At 38.2% G+C, this 27,120-nt stretch overlaps 2 protein-coding genes across 2 annotated transcripts in view; both read right to left on the reverse strand.

The window, feature by feature from the left end:
- The window catches only part of chchd6b (coiled-coil-helix-coiled-coil-helix domain containing 6b), a 36,026-nt gene extending 18,103 nt beyond the window's left edge, over positions 1–17,923 (reverse strand). Inside the window, exons 1-5 of the mRNA XM_066665596.1 lie at positions 17,712–17,923; positions 14,144–14,237; positions 13,263–13,311; positions 10,113–10,257; positions 4,856–4,939 (exon numbers count right to left, since the gene is read on the reverse strand). Coding sequence (XP_066521693.1) covers positions 4,856–4,939; positions 10,113–10,257; positions 13,263–13,311; positions 14,144–14,237; positions 17,712–17,795 — 456 coding nt within the window. The 5' untranslated portion in view covers positions 17,796–17,923. The remainder of the gene's footprint in view (positions 1–4,855; positions 4,940–10,112; positions 10,258–13,262; positions 13,312–14,143; positions 14,238–17,711) is intronic.
- Positions 17,924–18,239: 316 nt separating this feature from the next.
- tpra1 (transmembrane protein, adipocyte asscociated 1) lies at positions 18,240–26,809 on the reverse strand. Its single transcript, XM_066666444.1, has 11 exons — positions 26,631–26,809; positions 25,267–25,445; positions 24,346–24,478; positions 24,143–24,229; positions 22,846–22,918; positions 22,606–22,685; positions 21,971–22,081; positions 21,049–21,109; positions 20,829–20,931; positions 20,582–20,662; positions 18,240–20,185 (listed from the first exon to the last, which is right to left on the reverse strand). The coding sequence occupies exons 2-11, from the start codon at positions 25,431–25,433 to the stop codon at positions 19,939–19,941; spliced, it is 1,143 nt and encodes a 380-aa protein (XP_066522541.1). The 5' UTR covers positions 25,434–25,445; positions 26,631–26,809; the 3' UTR covers positions 18,240–19,938.
- Between the last annotated feature and the right edge of the window lie 311 nt (positions 26,810–27,120).

The raw sequence follows: 27,120 nt of genomic DNA on the forward strand, positions 1-27,120 counted from the left end.
TAAAATACAAGGACAAAGAGTCTGTATGTTTTCTTATTTTGTATTTATTTGTAACATTAACTATTTAAAACGTCACAGTGTATAAACCCGACATAATAAATAAAGTTTAATATAACACTATGGTAGAGAGACAACCATAACCATTAGCTCATATTGATGTGTTCCAGGTGCACGTGAGAACAAAGGAAGATGAAAATGCCCTTCTTCAGGGAAATCTCTCTCTGATGTCTAAGGTTTTAGGCAAAAACTCAAAAATGCTGTACTTGGAGCTGTGTAGCACTGGCTAACAGGCTAATTGCTGTGCACTAGCTAAAAGGCTAACTGGTAAGTTGTGCTAACTATAGGTTTTTTCTTCACTTAATTGAGAACCTATATGGTGCAAGTTCAGACTTGCAAGGAAGTCTACTAAAAATCTGCTATATTTTTTGGTCTAATCATTGCTTTTAAGGCCTTATTAAGGGGTGAAGTCTGGTTCTGTAACAGTCAGAGAAGGCTCTACACTCTACACCGTATTTTAGATTGTGACTAAGACTAATCTTAGGCCATTAACCATCCAATGTTCAGGTGCTGATTTAAGCACTCAAGAAAGAGAGAAAGGAGTCTATTGTCCTTTGAAGGGAAATTCTATTGTCTTTCTTGTCTCTATGTCCCTTTTCTCATTTCTCTCTCTCTCTCTCTCTCTCTCTCTCTCTCTCTCTCTTTCTTTCTCTCTCAGCAGTGCTAACTGTAGCATTTAAACGATTTACTCACACGTTAAATAACCCAGAATGCTGTGGGGTGATAAGGGAGCACAGGAGCAGCAGTTATGAAGGTGTGGAAGAATGAAGAGTGGGGAAAAAAAAGAAATAAAACCGAAACAATTCAACTGCATGAGCCTGAGTTAATTCACTGTGCAAATAGAGCAGCAGCCCTGGTGGCTCTCAGTAGCCAATATCTCTGCTCCATTGCACTGCAGTACTGCAAAACACACTTCAAGAAAGCTTGCTCTTTCTCTCTTTCTCTCCCTCTCTGAGGAATGGACGGAAATGAAGGCTAACAGTGTCTAAAATAAAATCTTACTCCATCAAAAGAAGTGAAACCCATGACAGGCATGGCTTCAAAGAATGAAAAAAAGAGCAGTTCTTGATCTTGCAAAGATCAGAGAAGTCTGCTTAGAAGCACACCAAAATACCAATGTGCAACATACCAACATATAGGAATGTGAAACTCCTTATACCATACATTAACTTTTATTTGATTATGTATTAACCTAAAGCTTATAACACAAATTAGTCACAGACATTTCCAGGTACCATCCTTTCATGTCCAAATAACAAACCTGTGTGTGTGCGCAACGGTGAAGGTCACACACTCATCCTCTAATGCATATGCAGTCTGTTGCATCTGTTTGAACAATTGACTACAGAGAACTGCTTAGTGTATTAACTTGTTTGGAGAGGAAAACTAAGCATTCAGATTCACCATGTACAAAAGGATGGAGTGATAAAGAAAAGAGAGAAGCTATTTTAACAGTTGTTTTTTGTTCTAGAAATTCTGACTATATACATCATATAGCCAGAACTGTGTGCCATGATGTAAATGATAGCAATAATTATTTTAACTTGCTGAATATTTACATTTTTCCCACCTCAATCTCTCAGCTCAATTCTTTACATCTACCTTCTCAATCTTTAGAAAGAGGGCAAGTTTGAATGGGGTTATTTGAACTGACATTTGAACTGACATTTGAACTGTGCAAGCTAATCTGTGTTTACTCTTTGTTCACTCTGGGTATTTGAATATGCTGTTGTATGCAGAATATGTTTTGTTTGTAATGAATAAAATAGAAATATTGTATTATTATATGGCAGACACATTTGGTGTACTAGCCTATGTACATACATGATTTTTGGCACCCCTCAATAAAATGGGCAAAAACAATCGTTCGTTCTGTCAAATATATTTCTGGCGAAACTATGGGCACCATTGAAGAATACTGTCCATAAAAACAAACGAATGTGTGCTGTTGGAGAAAAATGTATCTTGGTATTGCTTTTAGTGTCTAGGAAATTTGTTTCCTATCAGGACCTGCTTAACTGGGGTATTACACACAGGTAAAATTGTTTTGACATCCATTAACCATGGGAACAACTTAAGAAATCTTTGCTTACATGAGGTTGTTGAGCTGCATAGCTTGGACAATGGCTACAAAAAAGGGGACATATTTGCATTTTGACCACACACAGTGAGGATGATGGTAAGAGAGGCAGAGACAAAGCCAAACAGCATAGTTTCAAAACTGCTAAGTTTAGCTGTATTTTGGGGTTTCAACATTTCAATTGTTTTGGTTACGTTTCACGATAGAAGCCCTTCCTCAGACTAAAACAGAAACACCAGCGTCTGAACTCTACTAAGTAACATAGGAATTACAACTTGAAACAAGCTTCTGGCCATGCACACTGCTGTATTGTTAGGGGAAAAACAGACAGAGAACAAAATGGGGCAGCTCATAACCACTGTAAAGTATGGTGGTGGGCTGATGGCTTTTTAATGTTAGAGACTGTGGTCAGGGGCTCTTGTTAAGGTCAGTGGTGTAATGAATTCCATTCAACACCAGAACATTTTTACTGAAAATCTTGTTACCTTTGCCAGAAGGCTGAGACTAGACTGTGACTGCGTCTTCCAACAAGACGATGATCCAAAGCACATGTCAAAACTGACAACTACATGAATACAGCGACACAAAAATCAAGGTTTGCAATGGCTTTCTCAGTCTCCAGCCTCCAGAACCCTGAGGTCTCAACTGAATAGGACACTTCACAAAAGAAAAAAAAACAAGAATCTGTAGTTGGAAATGTTGGGCTACTGACTGAGGGCAATCATTCTTGCCAGGGGAGGCTCCACAAAAAAACTGATGTTTCAAGTGCCAAAGTTTTTGGAATCTGCTTTTCAAAGGAATTTGTGGAACTAAAGGAAACATTCATTTTGTTCCAAAGTTATTTTTATTAGTAATAAAAGTTTTGGTTTAAGCCTAAATTATCAATAAATAATGTGAGTTTTTATATGCTAATTTAGTTCATTTTAAATGAAGGTTATCAATATTTGTGGAGTTGACTAGATTTATGAATCTTAGAATGTTAATCTCTGTTTCTCATTTGCATAACAATACCAAATATATTCTTGTGGGAATTCTAACAAATTTGGACATGATAAAAATGTCTGTGTCCACAAATACTGGACCCTCTTTACTAGTGTCTGCTTCATTTTTTTTCTAAATGTATTTTTTTTCTTTCACTACATCACCCTTCCCCCTTTCTATACCTGACCCTTCTGGCTTGCGTCTTTCTCTCTATTTAAACTCTGAGTGCTCTGAAGGACGTGGGTGTTGACAAAGTCCATCTCCAGCTCGAGGTCAGGGCTTTTACTCAGAGAGAGCTGCTGGAAAAGCGTTTTCGTACAAACGCCACTGTGGTGGCTTTCAGATGCGGAAATCTTCGCTGACTCATTATACTATATGCAGCCCTAATTTCTTGAAAGCACAGCAGAAGTCATCACTCTCCATCGCAAGCCCTGGTTGCATTTGTTTGATGACCCTGTGCCATAAAACAAGGTTGATAAGCACAGCACTACAAAGTGAACCAAATTGGATTACACTCACCACAGGGCTTTCAAAACTGCTTGCATACAAACATAGCCAAATGGAAAACAAACTGGTCAGGTCAGCCGAAAAGGGTTTTCACTATGACATCCGGGATGTTTCTCCAGGAGCACAGCAATTAGGCAGTTATTTTCATCTCAGAAAATACAGATAGGTACTCTCTAAGTCAGCGGTTCTAAAACTGGAGAAATTAGAGCTTGTACCCCTTTTTAAAATTTTCAGTTATGTCCATTTATCATCAAATTATTTGGCCATGACTTAAAATGTGATCCATGATTTAAACAATAATGAATATAAATTTTTTTAAAATGAATTGTAAATAATAATAATAATAATAAAAACACTATTTTAAAAATACTTATCTGCCAGCCAATCACAATTCACAGTCGTGCACTGTAACTTGGCAGGTTGTCTATCCTTAGACCAACGCCACATTACTAGAAACTACGGGCAAGTCTGCAGTTTTTTTGAGATATTCAGCAAAATGGACAAATTTCTTGTAAGACAAGGGCCTTGTCCATCAGTTGAAAGTAGTGTTGAAGAAGAGCCTAGTGCTAAAAAAAAATAAAGAATCCAGAAATTTAACTAGACCTATGTAAAATATGGTTTCATTGAACATAATTATGCTTTTTTTTTGCAGTGGAACTTGCCATCCACAAAGGGGGCCCCATATTAATTTTTTTTAGAACCGCTGCTCTAAATAACATGCTCCTTTGTTAATCAGTGTGGATTTTCACATGGGCAAAGTGTAACAGGCAACACTTTAAATCTTCAAGTCTATATTGTTGCTGATTCCTGTCAAAGTCATGCCATTAGAATCACATACAAATATATATTCATGCTGCTTTTGTTACTCACAACTGCAAGTATGAAACTACCTTTTACAGTTATTCAAATCTGTGCTGCTGATATTTTATATTAAATTATACACCAAATCAACAGCCTTACAAGAGCTAAATATAACAAAGGTTAGTATCAAGCAAATACACAGGCCTTTTCCAAAACAGTTAATGGTTCAAAATGTAGTGGGAATGCATTTTAAAGCAGAAAGAAGTACAAAACTGATGTTGAAAATATGCCACTGTAACAGCTTTAAGTGCAGTTTTAAGAGCCATTTTTGTGTATTGGCTAGCCCCTAATTATGATAAAATAATCATTTTAGATCTTTGCAATTCACAGTTGGTTTAAACATCTTAACTTTGTGTGTGTGTGTGTTACCTTCTTCTCCATTAGCTGCAGTTGTTCTTTGTAGAAAGCAGCCAAATGCTTCAACTCTGCATCTTTCCTTTCCAGTTGTTTGGCCTTGGAGAGACAGAACAAAAAGAAAGAGCCAATGGGACATAGATAGAGATGTTTATAGCTATGTAATTTCACTCTGTGACATTTCCCATTAAACAGAGCTGTATTCCAGGTGTTGTTTTGTTTTATAATAAATCCACTGTGTTCTTATGCCCCACTTCACATTACTACCTTGAATTTCTGCAAACACTTTTCACTCTACATGACTTGCTGCAATGTTCTGGAATGTCATTCACACCAGATTTAAATTAATACAACTCCCAGACCAATATGTGGACAACCAGCAAAACTAATGTAGTGTGAAAGAGGCTTCAGGGCCATGTTTGGGACCTTACAGCTGATGAACTGATGGATTTTCACATGCAGAATGTTGACAGGTGTATAACAGTCCCAGCAGAGCTGGCTGATACGAAACCAATTCTCGTGCTTATGAAGCAGGTCATGGAATTGTGTAGCTGTTCCAAACTGGTCTTGGATCCAACTTCAAAAGAAGAAATAAATCTACACACACTGTGAATTTGCATGGCGACATCAACCCAGCCACGTGGTAGGAAGACAGTATGAAGCGAGATATACCTGTGAGACTGAAGCTATCTTAAAAAGCCATCCAGCACATAAAGACCTTTGCAGCAAGCAGGAGGAGAACAGAAAAGAAATGATTAAAATGGAGAAGAGCAAGCAGAGCAAAGGTGCAAGCACAAAAGACATTTTACTGAGAGAAATTGAATGAGACAAAGAGATTGAGAAAGAGAGCATCAGAAAAAAAAGAGTGCAGTTATCTAGGGATGAGCGATATGGCAAAAACATAACATGATACTGAAGTACAGTTACACAAAATGCATCATAATATTCAGCTTTTCTGTTATTGAGAGATAAAACGAGTGCTACATTTAAGGAAACTATCAGTGAATCCAGTAAATACATTTCTCTTTCTAAAGTTTTTTTCAGTTGGTCAGAGTCCTTCAACCCAGTTGAACTGAACATCTAACTGTGTCATGAACTCTTCTAAATCTACCAAAAGGGACAAATATTCATTAATGCAAGTGCTGTGTTAGACCACTATGTTTCCACTTATTAAAAACATCCAGTGAATGCTGGTAAAATGGGCAGAAATGCTGAATATAGATGTGCTAGCGTGATAGCTGTTGTGCATGCTAGGTTAGCATTTTTCCCTTGGTAAGTTTCTGTCTGTGGGTAACAATGTTTGTTAAAAAAGCGCTAAAGGACAAATCCTTTCACATCAGTGACGGTGAGGGTAATTCCTTACATAAGTGTTGTCCAAGATTAAGACTGCCATATTAACAATGAACGATTTGGCAAAATATGTTAGCAGTTAATTGGACAAAGGTCAGTTATTCACAGGACATATTTAGGAGATATGTTTTATTTAAAATTTGGACAATATTGCCAATCATCCCAAGTGGCACAACTGTGTAAGCTTTGGCCCTGTCATCAGCCTCATTTGCGTTTGGAAGTCACAAAATAGACCTCTATCTCTATGAACGGTAAAGATGCTGAGCTGATGTGGGTGCTTGTTAGCTCGTTTAAGAGAACTGGGCTGTTAGTTTTCTCCTCCAAGTGTGTTGAACTTTCCAGTAAATTTAATAGCAGTTTGCAACGAGGCAGTGACTCGCTCTGCATGTCTTGGGGGAATCATGAGCTAGGCTTCACACTCCCAGCAGGCTAACGTTGTGTAATTTGGGGAGGCCTACATTAGTACTTGAATGTATATGAGCAATTTAGAATTGTCTGTGCAATATTGTTGATGTGAAAAAAGTGGAAATAAGTAATACACAGATTTTGTTTGCCTAGGCCCTAAGTACAGACACTATCAGTGATATAGCCAGAACCAAAACAACACAATCTATGATGTAATATAGTCATATTGCACATCTCTGTGTCTAACTCACTAGGCGCAGAATTCATGCCCAAGATCAAATGTTATGTAAAAATGTTATGTTTGCTCTTGATAGATAAAATTATGCACTCTAAAGTCAGAGGGATTACCTATGGGGCCAAAATTACAGGGCTGAATTACAGCACCTTCGCACACATTGCACTTTGTTTCAACTCTTTATGATCGTTTTTTCTGTTGTTGACCCATTATTACCGCTCTAGGAACACATGTGTGTATATGTAGCCCCTTCCAGTAGAATGCCACCTGTAGGAATGTCATCTAAAGCCTATGTGACACATAAATGAAACCTCAGACAATGGCCTGGTTTTCAAGGGCTACATACACACTCAAACACACACACACACATAATTACATAGAGTGTAATCATATTGCCCATTTTTCTTCATTCAGTTAGTGTTTGCTGGCAGGAAGGTTCCAGTCACTCTGCTATGCAGATGATGTGCAATTTTCTAGCTGAATAGCTCCAAGTGTTGTGATGGAGGTGTCATCTGTTTGCATGTGTGTGTGTGTGCAAGTGTGTATGTGTGTGTGCGTACACATTCGCACATCCATTCTGTTATAATGCACAATGAAAACATGCCATTTGAATAAAGAGAGAGAAAAGTAAGATTAACAGGGTGCAGCTTCTGCTTACCCAAGCGTTCAGCTCAGCTGGCTGCTGCGAGAAAGCCAGAGGAGGAGGGGTGGGGTTTGGGGCAGGGGGTGGTTTGTAGGATGAGAGAAAATGAGACAGAGAAAAAAGAGGGATATTAAAGTGTGAGAAGACAGCGAGGGAGAGGAAAAGAGTCAAATGAGACGGGAGGAAGATATTGGGAGAAGATATAATGAAAGAATGAAGGAATAGGGTGAGAGAGACAGATAATGAGAGAAAGCAAAAGAAAGAGAGAGAGAAGAGCGTGTTAGGTTGGGGTAGGTGCTGATTCATGGCGTTGTTGTGCTAATATGGCTGCTAGGCTGTGAAAGATTTAGCACTGATAAAATAAAAAAAGGGTTAAATGGAGTGTCTGAGTTATCCCTTCATGATTAAAGGAGTAGATCACAGCTCTCCCTGCTCTAATGAAAAGGAGAACATAATGTAATCTACACAAAAGAGATTTTCCTCCAGACGCAGTTGCGGAGAGCCTTATCGTCACCAAAGGAAAACCCAGTGAGGAAGAGAGAGAGAGAGAGAGAGAGAGAGAGAGAGAGAGAGAGAGAGAGAGAGAGAGAGAGAGAGAGAGAGAGAGAGAGAGAGAGAGAGAAGAGAGAGAGAGAGAGATTCTAGTGAAGGGATTAACAGTATTACATTAAACCTAGCAGCATTTGAGATTTCAGATGGCAGATAGGCAGTAAGCACTGCTAGCACATTCATTACTCCTGGGCTGAAGATATATTACATATAAAAGAGACATATTAGCAGCAAATCTATGCTGCTTTACTGTAGTGCTACATTTCCCCTCCTGCTCAAGCTCCACACTCAGCAGCTGTGCACTGAGCACAAGAGCGTGTGTGTATCTTTCAAACATGCTCATAATACATGACCACTGAATACAAGATAGTTTAATCTGGACGTCACATCAAATCGGTTTCGAAACGCTTCACCTGCGAAAATCAAACCACCCCAGAAATTCAGGGCAAGTTCATTATACTGCTGGAGTCAACTGACTGATGTGTGGTCAATATGTTTGCAATAAAGAATGGAGAGAGGGAGAAAGAGAGACACACACAGAGAGAGAGAGAGAGAGAGAGAGAGAGAGAGAGAGAGAGAGAGAGAGGAGAAAAAAGTAAGTGGAAGCAAATGAGTAAGGGGACAGAAGCAGAATGAAAAATAGAGAGACAGAGGCCGATGTTCAGAGAAAATAGGAGAGAGGTAGAGACAGAAAAGGCAGAGAAAATATGAGAGAAACAGAAAAAAAGCTAAGAGAAAAAAACAGAGCGAGGCATGAAGAGAGAAGCTGCCATTCTGACTACATTTGACAACTTTAACTTTCAGGCAATACATTTTAACAGAATTTAAATACAATTGTGAAATTTCTCTAAAATGAAAACCTTCAGGAAACATTTCCCTTCTCTCTCTCTCTCTCTCTCTCTCTCTCTCTGTCTCTCTCTCTGGAATTCCTCCAGTTGACAGGCAGCACGTTCTCCATTCTCTGTCTCTCGCCTCGAGCGATCGCTCTCTCCCTCTCTCTCTCCGGCTCACAGCTAACAAGCGACGCTACAGTGAGCATGGCAAAAACCTTCTCTCTGCATGCATTTAAATCTCATCAACACCATTCCCTCACTCTCTCTTTCCCTCTCTCTCTCACTCCCCCTCTCCAAAACCCTTCTTCCTTCAGCTTCCTTTTCCTGAACTTAATATTTTTCCTCCTATTGTTGGCCCCTATATTTTTTATCATTTAGACCTCATCTTATTCTTACCAAATTGAGCCAGCTACTGTCAAAATAGTTCAGGGTTTCACTGGATGAATATGTTTAAAAGCAAGAGCTTTCGAGTTAACTTCACATGATGGATGAAGACAAAGAGCAATATCTCATAGAAAACTTTTTTTTTCAGGGAGAAACAGAAGCCTGACAAAAGGATGGACAGATTAAAGAGGGGAATAAAAATGAGAGGGCATCTGTGACTGGTAAAAAAAAAGGACAGAAATGAGAGTCAGAGAATGAAATATTATTGTATTTTGTCTAAATTGAGGCACTCCTTACATTCCAACACGTGGAAGTGCAAAGACTGACAAACAAATGCTATTGCTGCCATCTAGTGGTGATTCGAATGACTCAGACACACCCTAGCCTGGCTGTGGTGACAGAAAAACTCAAGACACCAATGGTGATCTGATCAGGCAGTGAGCACGTAATCAAACACCTCATTTGCTCCATGCGTGCGTCCCAAAGTTTCTCATTTGCAGCTTGTCATGGAAGGCGAAATGTAGCCTGTAGATAATAAACCATGCTCTGGTATGAAAGCGAACATTAACTAGTATCGACGTCTCTGTCTGTGGATGAGAAAGCTAATATAATCAGCTACACTGAATAGCCTCATTACAATCCTGCACCATTACAGACAAGCGAAAGGAAGGAAGAAGAGTCCTGCACTCGATAATCATTAGACTCACTTAACACCAGGCAGACAGGAACGACATGGAGCAAATCAATTCTAGGTGACGGCAAGAAACCAACACAAAAAAAAAAGACAAAAGGCTGGAGAATGTTTTTACGTGTATTTTGTTTGCTTCAGAGAAAGTCATTGGGAGTGTGTGTTGACTCTTGTGTGTCTCTCACCAGGTTCTGTGCTTTCTCCAGCTCCTCTCTGGTCCTGGCTCTCTCTCTGAGCACAGCAGGGTTCAAATGATTTTCCCCTGCCTCTCTCTCTCTGCGGGCGATCCGCGCCAATTCTTCCTTCAACAGAGTCTGCTCTCGCTCGAACCTGCGACACACAAAGCAGTACATGCACTGCAACAATCACCACCAGACCACAGCGCAAGAGGCCACTTATGACAAGCACGGACCCCCTGCATCTCCTGTACACATTAACAATAGCTTAAAAAATGACACAATACAGAGAACTACAGACAACCACACAAGTGTTTGTGTTGTTTGATTACAACAGACTACTTTTAGATTCTCGTATATTCACATCTGACATATGATTTCAAATGTGCATTACACGCTTTTTATCATTGCAAAGCATCACAGGGAAATATGTACGTATGGTATTTAACCAGTAAAACACACACACACACACAAACACACACACGTGTCTAGGGGCAGTAAACATACATATAATGTGGTGGGCAGCTACACCCCCCACCACCACAACCAAAGAAGTAACTATGGGTTAGGTGCTTTGCTCAAGTTCACTTCTGCTGTGGGTGTTAAGGCAGGAGAATGTGCTGTTGCTTCACCCCCTTCCCATCCCGCTTTTTTTCTGCCAAACCATGTATAACGCCCTACAATTTCAGCAATGAGGAGAACATGGATGGAATTAAAACAAATATCCGATATAGGATAAAAACCCACACAACTTGAACATCTTTACAAGTGCACTACTCTGAACTTTTATTTTTCCTCAAAAAAGAAGTTATTTTTCTTGTTGAAACCTTTAAAAATATGGAAAGGCAAAAGGTTTAATGAGGATATTTTTTTGTCATTTGTAATGGATCTTTGACATTTCCAGCCCTTAAATGATCCAGCATTTGTATCAGTAATGTTTATGTAAATCACCTTGGCTTGAATTCTACAGACGTTATTCTACCATCTTCTGGCCCACTTGACTATCTGGGTCATCCACTGAAAGTCAGCCACTGGCTGGTTTAACACAAAGTGCCAGGTTGCTTTCATCTTAGGTGCATTGTGTCAACAGAAGTGAATGGAGGCTGAAGCATTAGTGAACAATCGCTTTTACGCTGTGTTATAACCAGGGAAGAACTGTTCAGCCTGCTATGTTTTATATTGGCAGTTAACAAAACAATGAAGAATTACTTTGAAAGACACTACATGTCAAAAATGTTCTCAGTAGTGATGGAGCACTGTCCAGTGCTATTTGGATCCAGAACTAATCATCCAGCATCTGTATTTGAAATCATTGCAGCTGACTAGAACAATGATCTGGGGAACAAACACAATGAAAAATTCACAGCTATGTTTTAATGTCTACTACCTTCTCTGAGCAGTAGACACTGCTGCACAGGAGGCACTGCCTATGAATACCTTTGATTTTGGAACAACTGCTGGATGAGCAGGTGTCTACACTTGACCCTACAATGTAAAGTCAGAGTGCTGAATATGTGTAAAGTGTCATTGAAACACATCAGTAATGAGAGCTAAAACTGACAAAGTAACCATGGCACTAACACTTTAGTTAACAATACCAGTATGATTCCAAGTGTATTAAAAAAATGTTTTAGTCACTGCCAATTCAATCTACCTGCTAGGTCCCTTCCCATCACACAGTGATATTTAATAGATTAAATTGATTTATTTCTATAAAAGGGTTATTTTACCACAGATGTAACTGTTTCAAACATTCAAAATTAGCAATAAAAATCTCTGAACGTTTACTTATTATGTAATTAACAGTAACTTACCAAGATTCTGCTTTTCATTCATTCATTCATTCATTCATTCATTCATTCATTATCTGTAAGCGCTTATCCAATTCAGGGTCACGAGCCTACCCAGAGCCTAACCAGAATCGCTGGGCGCAAGGCGGGAAACACACTGGAGGGGTGCCAGTCCTTCACAGAGTGACACACACACACTCACACATTCACTCACACCTTTGGTGTGACTTTTTTTTTTGCCAATCCACCTACCAATGTGTGTTTCTGGACCATGAGAGGAAACCGGAGCACCCAGAGTAAACCCACGTAGACACAGGGAGAACACACCAAACTCCTCACAGACAGTCACCTGGAGTGGGTCTTGAACCCACAACCTCCAGGTCCCTGGAGCTGTGTGACTGCATGGACTGTGTGCCACCTTGCCGCCTAAGATTCTGCTTTTGTATAAAATAAATAATGCAGCAATCTACCACACAACCAAAGTACAGTATATTTAGTGTGTACAGAAAATGTAGCTTATAAACCGTAAAACCGTAAATGTTTTCACAGTTTTCACAGAAAACAACAAACAAATGACAAAATAGATGTTATTAGTCAGTGTAGTGTGTCTGCTTGGGTTAAAGCTCATTGGTTGTCGAACTCTAACAGCATTTCTTATTTTCTTTGTTCTCAACTGCATGCTTCTGCTTGAGGTGGTGAAACAGATCAGTAGTGTTTCCCTTGTTTGTTGTTACAGGCTTCTTTCATATGTACATATTACCATGGTTTATTGTACATCTAATATTTTGTAACCAGACCACCTATAGGATAACGTATACTTCCTTTAAAACACACTTTTTAACACAGACTTTCAATTGAAACATGTTCTTGATTTCAAACCCTTTACAGTGGTATACTGTGTCACAGCTCAGAAACTGTGTCACTGTCCTAATGCTTTTGAATTTGACTGTATATCCATATCCTTTAATATCAACCATGGCTTTCTCTTAGCTCCAAAGTCGGGAGTCACAAGAAACTGGCAGTATTGTCTTGGAAGTGAATTATGGCAGTTTCTGCTCTCCCCTAAAGCTAGAGAAGATAGAGTTCTTTTCCAAACACTCTGAAAAACCGCACATTGCAGTGTGCAACCAACCAAGCTTTGAGGGGAGGCTGGGGTAGTAGATTATATCAAACTACCATGGACCATCATAATTCTTTCCCTAGACTGCTCAGACTTGTAGGAGTGACTCACCAAACACTATAGACTACAGAACACTTTATTTGACCCTCACAAAAGCCTGGACACGCTCAATGTCTGGACTAGACTACACCCCACCACACCACTGCAGAAAATGCACTCAATATAGTGTTAGTGTAGGTGGGCACTGACCGTTTCCGTAATTCTTCCTGCATCGCTGCTGGAGAAGGTCTGGAAGGGCCTTTAAAATATTAAATGAATTGTATCATTAAACTCATTAAATGAATTGTATCATTTTCATTTTGTAATACGGCTTTACATTAGGGACCGAACATTAGAATTGCAATTATATTGATTCATATAAATTACACACACATAGTGGGATTACGCAAAGTTTCCATAAATTATAAAAATAAGGACTGTCCCGAAAAGTTTGGTTTAAAACAAGGTCAAACCAAAAACAGTGTGTCATGGACGGCTTGCAGCAGACTACTGTTTCATTCTCCACACAGGAAAACACATAAAATACTCAAAAGACTCATACTGAGGTTATATTGTATGAGTGCTATAAAAGACTCATTCAAATGTTTCTAGTGGGTTTTGTCCTTAAAAGCTCAATTACAATAGAATATACAGGCAGAATTACTGCATCTCACACCAGCTGATAAACATCTAAATATCTGTGCTGGATTTTTCTTTCATAAGAAAGGCTTGTATTTTACAGTTTTGATACTGTGAAGTTTTGCTGTAATTTAATTAGTTAGAATGTTAATATTGTTATCTGAAATAATTACTAAGTTAATTGGGAAAATGACTGTTCATTATATCTTTATTTTGTAGATAATTTTGTATAATTGTTTTGAATATTAAGATGATTCCTATTCATTTTTGTATTTATAACTAAAAACACTAAATTCAAATGAGTAATAATTATATTTAAACATCTGTTGGTGTACTGCTAAATTTTGCTCAGATTTAACATAATGAAAAATGTTTATTGAATATTGAAAAACAAAAAATATGAAAAAACATGTGGGCAGAATGATAGTAGGTTTGTGGACAGATGATGATACCTGGATCAGGCTTCTGGTTCTCTGGCTGGTGGGGTGGCGAATTTTCTTTAGAATTACTTGACTCCCGCATTCTCTGGAGAACATCCTCTGATAACTGACAACACACAGACACAATCAAATCACTGCTTAAACATTCAAAAACTATTTCATAATACCAGCTATACTGCTAGAGATTCGGATCTTGTGCTCAAACAAATAAACATTTGCCTATAGGGCATTTTGAGTTACTAAGTATAGATCTACAACTGTTATGGTATTTTATTTATTTTACCATGTAGGCATGTTGTACAACCCATTCTATCCAGTCCTCAATATTTATAGATGTTTTTAGTATTGCAGTCTCCTATGCAGGCCTATATGTGGCCATTCTGTGGATGGAATAAAGGTTAGCTGTATAGTTTAAAATAATAAGTCCTCACTTTTAGAAATGTGGGACACTTCCTAAAAATGCATTAAAAACCTTTATTTAACAGATAAAAAAAATGTGCAGTGTTTTCATTGACGAACTCAATTCTATTTGTTAAATAAAAACAAATAAATAATTTTATGCCTGCAACATACTACAAAAAGTTTACCGCTGTGTTACAACACATTTTATTTTAATTATATTTTTTGACTATTGAAATTACGACATTTATTGTTAAAATGTAATTTTTGCCTTGTAATTCTCTGGCTTCAGTAAAGTATGTACATTAGATTGTGAAAGACCTACATTAGTACTCTTGCACTGATAAATGTTCTTTTTGGACTGTTTGACAATTCTCTTACAACTACTGGCCCAAAATGGTCATGAGTCAAAACACACCTTCCTTGTGGAAGCTCCTAATGAACCCAATCAGGAAACCCTTGCATGTTACCAGTTCACCTGCTTATTATGGAATGTTTTATTATTCCAATGTATTGTGAATACTTTATATATTTTGCCTCTGTCACAACATTCCACATTTGCTTATATTTGCAGAATAAAACCAAGTTGTTCAGTAAAAACAATTGTAGTTTTCTTTAAGTCTTTTAATTCAGTTACAAAAATCATATCACACATTCCACATATGTGTTGGATTGTGTATTTTGTACACAGTACATAATTACATAAAAAGCAGGCTTCTAAAACATTGGAAACTAAATGCAAATAGCTATAGTGGAAAAGTGTAAATTATGGCTTTTTTTAAACAGTGATCCAGCAACGTTTTACATATTGTTGCTGTCCAATTAAAAATATGTCTCTCAAAATACTATCATTACATGAGAATGGAAAAACATTCTTATCTTTCAATGGAAGTGAACGTAAAAAAAAATTTAATCAAACTAATTTTGAAGCATTCCAATTGGTTCATTCATCAAGAAAATGGAGATACGTTTTATTATTTTTATTTATTTATTTTTGCTTGACATTATATGTTGTTATTGTTCTTTCTGAAAGGACATGAATGACATGCAGATTTTTGTTTAAAAAATAATAAACACAGAGGTTTATAATTGTACACAAAAGAGTTTAATGTAAATATAAATCGTTGTTTTTAGAGATATGATTTTGCAGAATGTAGTTCAATAAAACTCTGGCACACACATTGGGGTCATGTAGTGGTCAGTGTCTTTGCTTTAAGACCAAGTAAAGCCTGCCAAGATACCCATGAATGTTTTCATTACGATTACAAACAGTGGGTTGGTTCAGTCTACAGTCTGACTCCATACGATATGGGTGGCAATGAGAGGTGCTGTGAGATAAGAGGAGGGAGAGTTAAATGAAAAGGAGCTAAAATGGTTTTAAAAGTGTTGATATTATTCAGAAACTTTCTCAAAAAAACTTTCTCTTTTGAAATAAGAGTTAAATACAGAATTTAAACCCTGACCAAGTTTTTTTAATATACCCAATCTATGATATCCGTGAATTGCTAAATATAAGATGCAACAACTGACCACCTAGAACTGTTTCTGTGATGTGAGGAAAATCACCTCTATCTCCAATTTGCAAGTTGAGAAGACTTGTTGCATAGGTGTGTGATATACGAAACCCTGGCTGTTTTAATTCACGAGACAGTTTCAGAAAGTTTCAATGTGGAAATCCTCAGACATGGCATTCAATAATTTTGTGATGACATTTTAGGATCAAGAAAGACTGTTTAACAATCCAAAGAAAAAGTCAGACACCCCCACAACCCAGACAGCAAGCATATATCAGTCCACTGGCATAAAAAGGGGGGCACACCACTGACTGTAGACCACTGCTGGTCCACCATCGGACCACTCAGATTACTGCCCTGTACAGGATATATATCATTTTTAATCTCCTCAAACAGAGTTTAAATTCACAGAGACTTTTATTCTGGAAAACAAACTAATACAAATATTACCAACAACTATGAAAGATATAATAATGAGTATAAGCCTGATATAAAATGATTATGCTGAAAATGTTGACACTGTGCTGGATTAAAAATAATTAACTAATCTTATTTATAAAGAGTAACAGATGAACGTAATGAATGAAAAATGTGTAAATTGGACTGTGAAGGGAAAAGAGCTCAAATGTAGCACTTTGTTTAAAATTCTGTTTAATCACCGGTGGTCCATTCAGAAAACATTGTGCAAAACATCAGTGGACCTCCAACTTTGCCCTCAGTGGTCCGTTCTCTCCTTGCTATCAGGGAAGTAGCACTCCTTCCTAAACCACTCCTCTAAAGAATGAACAATGCCTTGCTCTCCAACACAATCAACCTACCTCATGTCTTGTTCACATGTAAGAAAACACCCAATAGCTTACACCCATGTCTAATCTGGTTAGCCCTCTGAAGTAAACCAGACTCTTCTTTTCAGAAAGCCTTCTCCCTCCGTGTTTTACTGTAGGGTGAGTCTTGAGCATTAGGCAGAATGATCAGAGGAATTACACAGGTAGGTATTTCCAGTTATTTTGTTTAGTCCTTAAAAAGTGACTGGATTGTTTTTTAACTGTCCAGAAACGTATAAACTGGACCTGTGTCTTGGAAATCCCTATCTGAAAATGAATGGCTCCCATTACTACAGAAGTCTCAATGTCAAACGATTCCTCTATGAGGCTTCTGTCTCAAATCTGGTGTAGGGTTTGGTGTAATTTAATGACCTTTATATAGGGAGTAACATGAATGAGCCATTTGAGATTTGCCTTATTTTAAGCTCTACATTTTGGTTTATATTGTTATTGCAGTCCTATCTCATTATAATCATGGAGCCTACTTTTTTCAGATAACTACAGAAAGCCAAATGTGGCACAGATTTTTCTACTGCAAGAATGTTTACAGTCAACGAAATGTTCAATTGTGACCGTTTCATTTTTTTTCTTTGCTGCAGCGTAGAGGACAGCTGTTGATGAGTTAAAAGTTTATTCCGTCCTTGTCTGAAATAGTGTAAAGACCCTTTGCCTCAGTGCACGCCGAGGTAAACACTCAGTAATGGCATTCAGAGATTGAAGAGAAGCTAGCCTTGTTGACAGCTATGAGTTAATACAGACACTGCGGACAGAATGAGCAGTAACGGTAAATGTCATGAAGTTGAACGCAGCACAGCGTTAACGTCCTCGTCGCTCCGTTCTCACCTTGACGCCCTGCAGAACGGTGACATTCTCCTCCGGGTCCAGGCCATAGGACACTTTTCTCGGCGTGCTCTCTCTTCCTCCCATTTCCTCCACGAGATAAAAACACTTTTTAATGACAGGACTAACGTTAGCTTCTCAGGGACTTTAGGGGTCAATGTGCTAAGACGAAACAGTATTCTCGATCCGCATAGGCGGATAAAACAGGGAAAAAAACCAATGGCATCTTTATCCGGCGTCACATGACGCTCAGAGTGCTACATGGGAAATGTATTCAACAGCAGGTCTTCGCTAGAAACCGCCACTCTTCAAGAAGAAGAACAACAAAAACATATTTGTTTATAGTGAAACAAAAACCAGCAGAAGACAAGATCCAAAATTAAATGCGTGTTATTAGTCATCAGCACGTGGTAAAGGGGATTTTCTGAGACTTCATGCAGTGTCACTGTTCCCCAGCAGGGGGCTATAACTGATGAAAAACTATGACCTGCCGTGAAAAGAACTCAGACTGAGAACTTATTGAGTGATCCTTCTTTAATCCGGCAGGAGGGGGAGGGGAAGAGGGGGGGGGGGGTTGCATCATCATTATTATCAGTATCATTCATAGTCATCCACATCCTGTTAAATGTTTCTTCACTGAGCAGTTTTGACGCAGTGTCATCACATATTCACAAATACTTCAACTTCAGCAACATGTCCAAAGACACCATTTGGCCAAGTTTTTGGGTGAGGAATACTGAAGAGGTGCAACATGCACTGAGACAACCAACGGGTTACAGCAACAGTGACAATAAGATCTAACATGACAATACACGTTTGTGGAAAAATAAATCTTTCATTTACATACTAAGATAACAGTCATAGTTCATATAGACAATCCTGTTTTAACAGATGTGGTCTTTTACTACTCTGACCTACCTTTTATATTAAGGGAAAGTCATACTTTAATAAAAGAAGGCATTTTAACAACTGCCGAGCAGGGCCTGCTGTCCATAAGCATTGCTGTTTTAAGACCGTCTAAAGTGTCTTAAGCGTGAGTGCCCAAAGTAATGCTGAGTGTGCTATGCTAGCTTCAACACTTTCATGGAAAGCAGGCCAGGATCCTCTAAGGCATAATTACAGCACAGCAAATTAAGCGCAGGAGCTCTGTGGCAACCGGTTAGCTGCAATACCTGCTATATGCACTGCTATTAGGCTAAAAACACAAAAGAGATATTGCTATCACCCATAAATAATTATAAGCATCCATATTAAGAGATAAAAATCATAGATTTACATAGATGATCCTGGGCATTTAGTTAGAGTTTAACAATGATTTTGATGCATTATTCCACTTTTAAATACAAAAAATCACAAGGTACACTGTCAAGGTTTGAAAACTCATACTCACAATATATAGATAACTATTATATACAGGTTTTTGGTCAGTAACACACCTGTCTTTTGTATGGAGTAGAAATGGCATAGGAAATTTTTCTAAGAAAAAGCTGCATGATGACGGCTAGTTTCACACAAAGACTGTTTCAGCATTTGCTCATTTCAGTCAATTTCCTAAACTTCTCATTTTGCCAGTGCTGTTGAATGTCCCTCACAGTGTTTGTTCTCTCTTCACCAAAAGGAATGCTGAAGGCAGATTGTTACGACAGGCTAAAATATAGCATAATCACAAAATAAATAAAAACAAAAGGGAACACCGATGCAGTGGGTCCAGACTAAGGCTCAGGTCAGCACAAGATATCTAGCCTTGCTTCTTTCCAGCAAAAGTCAATAAAAAAAGAGAAACTCAGCACAGTGAGACTCTCTGTAATACCCGTTCTGCAGCTTAAAATCAGCCTTTCTGGAATCAGCAAATTCAGCCTGAGCTCCTTTATAACCAAGCCATGTCTAATCCATCACCCCTAATATAATACCTCAGCTAATGCTGTGGGTACTGTGTGTAACGCAGCACCAAATAACTGCCCAGGTCTTCTAACACATTTGTTGTACAGTTACATTGGGTATTTAAAAAGAAAACACTTCATGAGCGCACTAAATGACTCCAGAACCTAAGTAATAACAAACGAACTGTTACACAAGGCTGTGATGAATTGAGCTCAAATCCAAAGTTCAATACTTTCAAAGGGAATGCGGTTCCATATATGAAAAATAGAGAGGCTTCCCATCTCTAAGCAGTTTGTGGCCCATATTTTTTTAAAATCTTTCCTTCTGCATAAATCCCACTTTCATTTCCTCAAGCATTGATAGCCCTCCAGCGATCACTGTCAATGCTGTTGATGCTGTGGCCTGTTCCGTAAGGGCCAGAGACTACATCATCCAGGTAGGCCCCGGATGTGTCGATCTGGGTGCTGGAGTAGGGACTGTGCTCCAGATCTTTCCTGCTGCCCAGGCCTGTGGAGGAAGTGTGAGGCAGGTGCACGTCTGGCTCATCTGGTTCATCTATCTGAGATTTATACGAGAAGAGGATCTTTGGCTCAGAACTAAAGCAAGGAGGCAGTGAGGGAGAAGAAAGGAGGAGAGACAGGCACCGGATGAGTTTTTTTGTGTTTGTTTGGTATTTTTTTAAACAATCTACAATTAAATTATATATAAACCAACAGTAATTATCAATACGTTGTCATTTCATGCCAAGTTGTCTGCCCCGAGTTAACCGCAATTTATATTTCTCATCTTGGTTTAGTTCTTAAAGCTTAGTTACTGTTTCCACTTTAAGAGCCTTGATGAAATCAATACTGAACATGAGGCAGTTCTGATATATTTCCAAAGAAATTAGTTAGTACAGGGGATTCAACAACTCATATATGCAATGTCCTTCCACAGCTTACACAACAATACAGAATAGTGAAAGCTTTATTGTTTTGTGAATATCTACATACCCAAAAAATCCTTTGAGGAATGTCACATAAATGAGAGGAGCAAAGACGGAGAAGTAGAGGAATGTAGTGACGTCAACACAACTGTGCAAAAAAAAAAAAATAAATAAATAAATAAAAGTCAACAGTATCTAATACATATTCTCTAAGAAATTTTAAGTGTTACAGTAATACTGGAAAACAGTAATAATATATTTGCATAGAAACCGCAAAGAGAAATAGAGAGAAAAGGAGAGACAAAAGGTCTTACCACAAGCCTTCTATTATATCAGCGCACAGCAGGGCACTGCCCAGACCCTGCACCATATTCAGTACAGACAGGATGGCAGCATACACATAGAAACTCCTCTTAGCTAGAGAAAGAAACAAGAATGAGATGTTGAACTACAGCAAATGCTTTCAGCCACTGGACATTAACAACATTCACTCAAACATCACACCTGGGAACGAGTAATAATTCTTAAACTTACACGGCAATGATATTCTCTCTCGGATTGGGGTTTTAGGCAGGACAACTATCAGAGAATAGACCTATGGGAAAAGCAAGTCATTTTTTTCCAGCAGAAACATTACGCAGTCAGTAGAACAATAACAATGATTACTTGCACACATAAGCCAAAAAAGTTCTTTCTTACTGTATTCAAAGGACAGAGGTAAGTGGTTTACATAAAATGTACTAAAGGATAGACCATTTAAAATCTTGTTTACATGCACATGGTAAACAAATCCCTCTGTTGAAATATCATTTTTTTATGACAGTGTTTAATTTTTGGAACATTTTCCTCTCTGCAAAAGTATGAATTTAGTTTGTTGTCACTGATGTTGATTTTGTCATAAAACTGTTACCAAACATGCCACTGCAAAACGGTGTGTCAGGACATCTTAAATACTGGTTACTCTGATTAACTTTTTAAAATTGTAACTGCACAATGCATAGGCTGAATAAGATATTAATTTGACCATGAGAATGAAAACTATGCTTTACATGATCATACATTAGTTATAATTCATTCATTCATTCAATATCTGTAACCGCTTATCCAGTTCAGGGTCACGGTGGGTCCGGAGCCTACCCGGAATCACTGGGCACAAGGCATGAACACACCCTGGAGGGGGTGCCAGTCCTTCACAGGGCGGGACACACACATGGACACTTTTGAGTCACCGATTGACCTACCAACGTGTGTTTTTGGACCATGGGAGAAAACCAGAGCACCTGGAGGAAACCCACGCAGACACGGGGAGAACACAGCAAACTCCTCACAGACAGTCACTCGGAGCGGGGCTTATACATTAGTTAGACTTGTTTAAATTAAACTAATTAAGAATCTTGCATATTAATAAAAAAGATATATATTCTTAACACGAAGAGTGCCTGAATTGTGCAGTTACCAGAAAAAAGAAGCAGGAGCTGGCCAGCCAGAAATGTCGTCCTCCATGACCATAGATGTTGAAATCATCAGCGGAAAGATGCTGATCTGGGTACAAGATCTCCAGTGTGCCCTGTAACAGGAAAGAATAAATCATTCATGTGGTCAGTGTGATACTGATAACATATGTCCAAATGTTTGTAGACACTCATTGGCCCAGTGTCTTTTTCTGAAATCAATGGTTTAAATAGCAATTTGCCTCACCAATTTACTTTCATTCAGCCTTGTAAGCAAACAGTGGGGTTGTGGACAAATGCTGGCTGATTAGTTCTAGACCAAAAACACCAACCCAACAGTACTGCTGACAATGCAGGCCCACAAACACTGGGGGTCTTTATTACCCCTCAAGCTCACATTTGGCTCTCATGGCGACAATAGGTTCCTGCATGGCAGCTTCAGACTGAGAGAACATGTACAAACTGTGTTCACAGTACTGAAGTATGTTTAACATTGGGTGCAACATAAATTAAGAAATGTTACCCACTATGTCTACAAGCTTCAGGACTGCAGCAAACACAGGACAAGACATTGACAAATAATACAATTAAATCTTATTAACTACTATTTACAGTTTGTAATAAGATCTGTGACTCCCACCTGTGTAATTGAGTAAGCTAGTGCCAACACTGCAGTAATGGCCAACACACGTTTGATACTAGACTTGCTCTCCAAATTACCTAACAGGAGAAAAACACAATTCATATTACACAGTTCATGTAAATGTTAATCAGCTTAATTTTATATTAAAGATTTCCACTTAATATTAAGTGCATGTTTCAAACGGGTGAAAGTGCACATTAAGTAAGTGCTATACAAACAACAGTCAATATTGCTTACCAAAAGCCAGTCCCAAAATGATGACGCTGAGCTCTATGGTTAGCAGGAAGAAGCGAGTAATTTCCCACAGCACCTGTAAGCAATATACAACCCTTATCAGTTTTTATTACTATGTAAAACAGCACTAAAGCACAGCCTCACCCAACAGCAGCCATCATGAAAAAGGCTCTTAGCTGTATAAAAGTTTTAGAAACTGCCTGTGCTAATTCACAGGGAGCAAGAAGTGAGAAGTGTGGGTGAAAAGGTTGTGTTTCTTCACAAGCCACCAACAGACAGCAGTTTCCCACTTTTCCATTAGCACTTAGTCTTACAAATGATACAGGCCTGTTCTATGAACATTATCACTTTTATGTCAACATCACCTGACCAGTCAGGAGACTGATAATTATAGCTTTGGTTTTCCCCCTTTGGTTTAACAACAGAATATCATTTCAGATCGTGCTGGTGTCCAAATCCTGCTGGCTTGCTTGTTGATAACAGTTTGAACAAAGTCTAATTACAATGTACACTGCTTAAGGTAATACATTTGTGAAGATCCAGCTTGACAGAGCATCAGTTATGTTCATTTACAAAAAATATTATAATAATAATAGTGAACTCAAATACTATTATATATTTGTTGTCACATGCTTAAACCTGTCAAAAAGGTAGGAGTAAAGTTAACTACACAAATGTAAAGTCCTTGGTTGATGAAAATATATGGCAATATGAAAAAAAAGTTTGCAAAAAACATTTTTATTGTACACTTGGCCTGTTCCAAACATGTATATGTTACACAATAATGCCTAGTATGAGCAGAGAGCACAGGGGCTTATTACACATAAAACAAGCTTTCAAACAAATGGGAACCTCAAAGGTATTCACATAGTTAGACAGTCAACATTCATGAAAAAATCTCTTTAGAACTTCAGTAATTGTTTGGATGATGGCTTCAGCAATGCAATGGCTTGCACATTTGAAATATTATCTATATTACATAAAGGAAAAAAAAACAATAGTAAAAAAGTGCTCAGGTAAGGCTGAATGTTCTTAACACCAAGCTGAACACTTGTGTGTGTATATAGTGTTTTATGTTTAATTTAGAACATGAATTAAACAATGTTTCTCTTTGGATTTGTTGGTCATATGCAGATTCTTTAAGGAAATGTACTCATCTCGAGAGTTCATTTGAAGTTGCAAAGACTGTATTTTATTCACTAAGTTGAAAAAGGTAAACCCAATGGTGAGTACAGTTACAGCTACTGAAAACTGAATGTCCCTAAAGGATGCTTTCTCAGGGCATATGAGGGTTATTTACCTTGTCTATTAAGATGGCAGCACTGGATGCACTCACAGTCATCGAGACAATAGCACGAGTGATGCCTACAGCTGCCACTACAAACACCTACACCAGGAAAAACAAGAGTCACTTACTTTTAGCAGATTTTTTTTAAATAACAAACAAACAAACAGGATTTGTCAATGGCTGCTTGTGCTTAGTATGTAGCAGAAGCAACTCACTAGGGCATAGAAGGTGATAAAGATGGGACTGGAGGTGAGGCGGATTTTGGCACGGGCCGACGGCAGCTTCCACATCAAGAATACAAGGAAGGCCACGTTGGGTATCAGCAAAAGCAAGTCCCAAAAGCGCACCCTAATAAAAGAGCACTTAATTCACTTGCATTTACACAGAACCATTGCTTTATTATATGCTCATACAACTGTAGTAATTCTGGGCCAAACACAACAGAGCAATAATGTATAACAATGTATAAAATCTGAATCTGAAAAGTTTAATAATTTGTAGCTCAGATGCCACTGTTCGCATCAGCTAACAATTTTCCTTTGTCACTTGCTAAGTAACAAGAAACGTGCAAGATACTTCTGTAAATATTCAGCCTCTGTGGGTGGTCTATGGTAGCCACCAGAAATTATAAGTGAACTCTGGGAGACTGTACTCTGTCAAAAAAATCACTCTGTCAATTTATCATTATGACTCAGACACCACGAGAAAATTAGGCAAGATATTTATAACCACCCTAAAACTATGACCTATGAATAAAGGTTTACCAAAATCACAATCAAAACTGAAAGTTCTACTTTATACAGAACAGAAGTGCCCAAGAATTCAGAGTTACAAGAAACAAATTGACAAAGGACTTTTTGCTGACAGGTACAGGAAAGGGGAAGTGATGCTTCACACTGTAAATAACAAACGCAAGCACATTTGCTTAGTGTTTTTGCTGAATTAAATGTGATAAAAATGTGCATCGCTCATTCAAATCCTGCTTATAGTCAATATCAGAACAAAATCTCATAAAAACAGTTACCATTATAAAATTTGAAAAAAAAAAACCCTTCAAATTCAATGTGAGTAACACTGTACCAACGTAACAAAACATACATGTAACTGCAACTAAAATAGATAAAAAATTAGAAAACCTGGAGGTTCCAATGTCTTCATACAGGACCTGTAGACATTTATGCGGCTGGCTAATGTTAGCTTCAGATGGCCAAGTGGGCATGACCGAGATGTTTGCCACTGTTGGAAACACAGTGCCATTGCCATACTGTGTAAACCTCACCACAGCGGTCACTGAGTCCAGCATTCTGCATTCAGTCTAAAAGACAAAAAACAATAACCTGTAAACGACTGTTAGCAGGAAATTCTTGAAAGCACATTCAGGTGAGGCAGGACGGTTATCCAGCTAACACTTTACAAGGTAGAGAGAGAATTAGCTTTGCATACAAAAATATAAATTGCATGCAAAACAAAAGCAGCTCCATTTACAGACTTAATTCTTTGTGGCTCACAAAGAAAATTATTTCTAACATTATGTGGGTTGTGTTTTGTTAACAAATTTAAAGCTTAGCTGATGAAATCACATGTTATCAACACTGTTTCTGTCTGTATTATGCTTAACAGCTCATAGTCCACTCTTAAGAGATAAAACTGTTGTATTCCTTTATTAAGTTCGGTGTGTACATGCTTATCATTATTTAAAGATAATCTCATTATCAAAAACTTTTGTACATACAGGGTGTAATAAACTCACAAAAAAGAACTAAGTGCACTAAAGCACATTGAAGCTGATGTAGCAATTTAACCACGTAAAACTGGGAACTGAACACTCACACTTCTTGATGCGATATCCCTGTAAGAATTAAGTGGTCAAACTTCTTGAATATAGCGATAACTGGAATCTAAACAGGAAATTGTCGATTTGAGTCTGTCAGTAAAACGCTCACTGATTTACCATGTAGAAGCTGAATTGTAACACAGAGTAAAAAAGTTGTTGATGTTTTCTTCCTATTCGCTAACTTCTAAGTCGAAATTCCCGTTCCACCTTAAACGGTGCAGCAGTTACATTCTAACGTCGGCACCATTTAAGGTAGAACGGGAAGATTCGAATAGGCAGCTAACGTTAGCGATATGTCGCCTGTTGCTCGTACATAAACAACACTGGTCTAACACCGAGATAACAATATTAAAGTAGTGTAAAACGACGAAAGAAATGCGAAAAGACAACTGAGAATATTTTTATCTGCAAAAGTTTTATTACATAACTGACATAAACAACGCCAGGCAAAAGCTGCTCTAACATCAGTATTAGGATTTTGATAGCCCAACGTACCGTTGAGTATTTCTGAATAAAATAAACTCGTACTCATGTGTAGGTCATGAGTAGTGTAAGTTATTTTTTCCGCTGAAGTAGTCAGCGGTGTCAGTTCGTAATTCTGACCGAAAGGCTGTAGCGCTCTAACGGACAGAGAGTAGCCTTACTGCAGCCCTTACACCGCGTTACCTTCGCTCGGAGCTCTTCAGATCAGAAGCGGGAATGTTCTCTGCTCGAAAAACACTGCGCTGTAAACAAGCACCATATCAGCTCTCCACTCCGCACCGATTCTTACAGCCGACACAAACAACAGCTCAGCCGCAGCTCTGACCCCACTACCATCATCATCATCTTCATCATCACACACACCCGCCCCCTGCGTCACGGCACGTGAACACACACCCACTGGAGAAAACAAGAGCAATCCATCTTCAAAATAAAAGTCTCAACGCAGCGAGTGAAATACTACGGCGCCGTGAAAGGATTTGATGTACATTTTTAGGTGTTCTTGCACCTACTGTCAATTCTACTTCTTACCACAGGAGCACTCTGCAGTTCCACAAATACAGATTATTTCATTTGCTCTGCATATTTTGTTATCTCCCTTTTCGCTCTTTAATTTTTTTATTTGATTTTTATTATAATTTTTTTTATTTAGTTTGCACAGTATAAAAAATAG

This window comes from Hoplias malabaricus, chromosome 3 (assembly GCF_029633855.1).
Source record: "Hoplias malabaricus isolate fHopMal1 chromosome 3, fHopMal1.hap1, whole genome shotgun sequence".
NCBI lineage: Eukaryota > Metazoa > Chordata > Actinopteri > Characiformes > Erythrinidae > Hoplias > Hoplias malabaricus.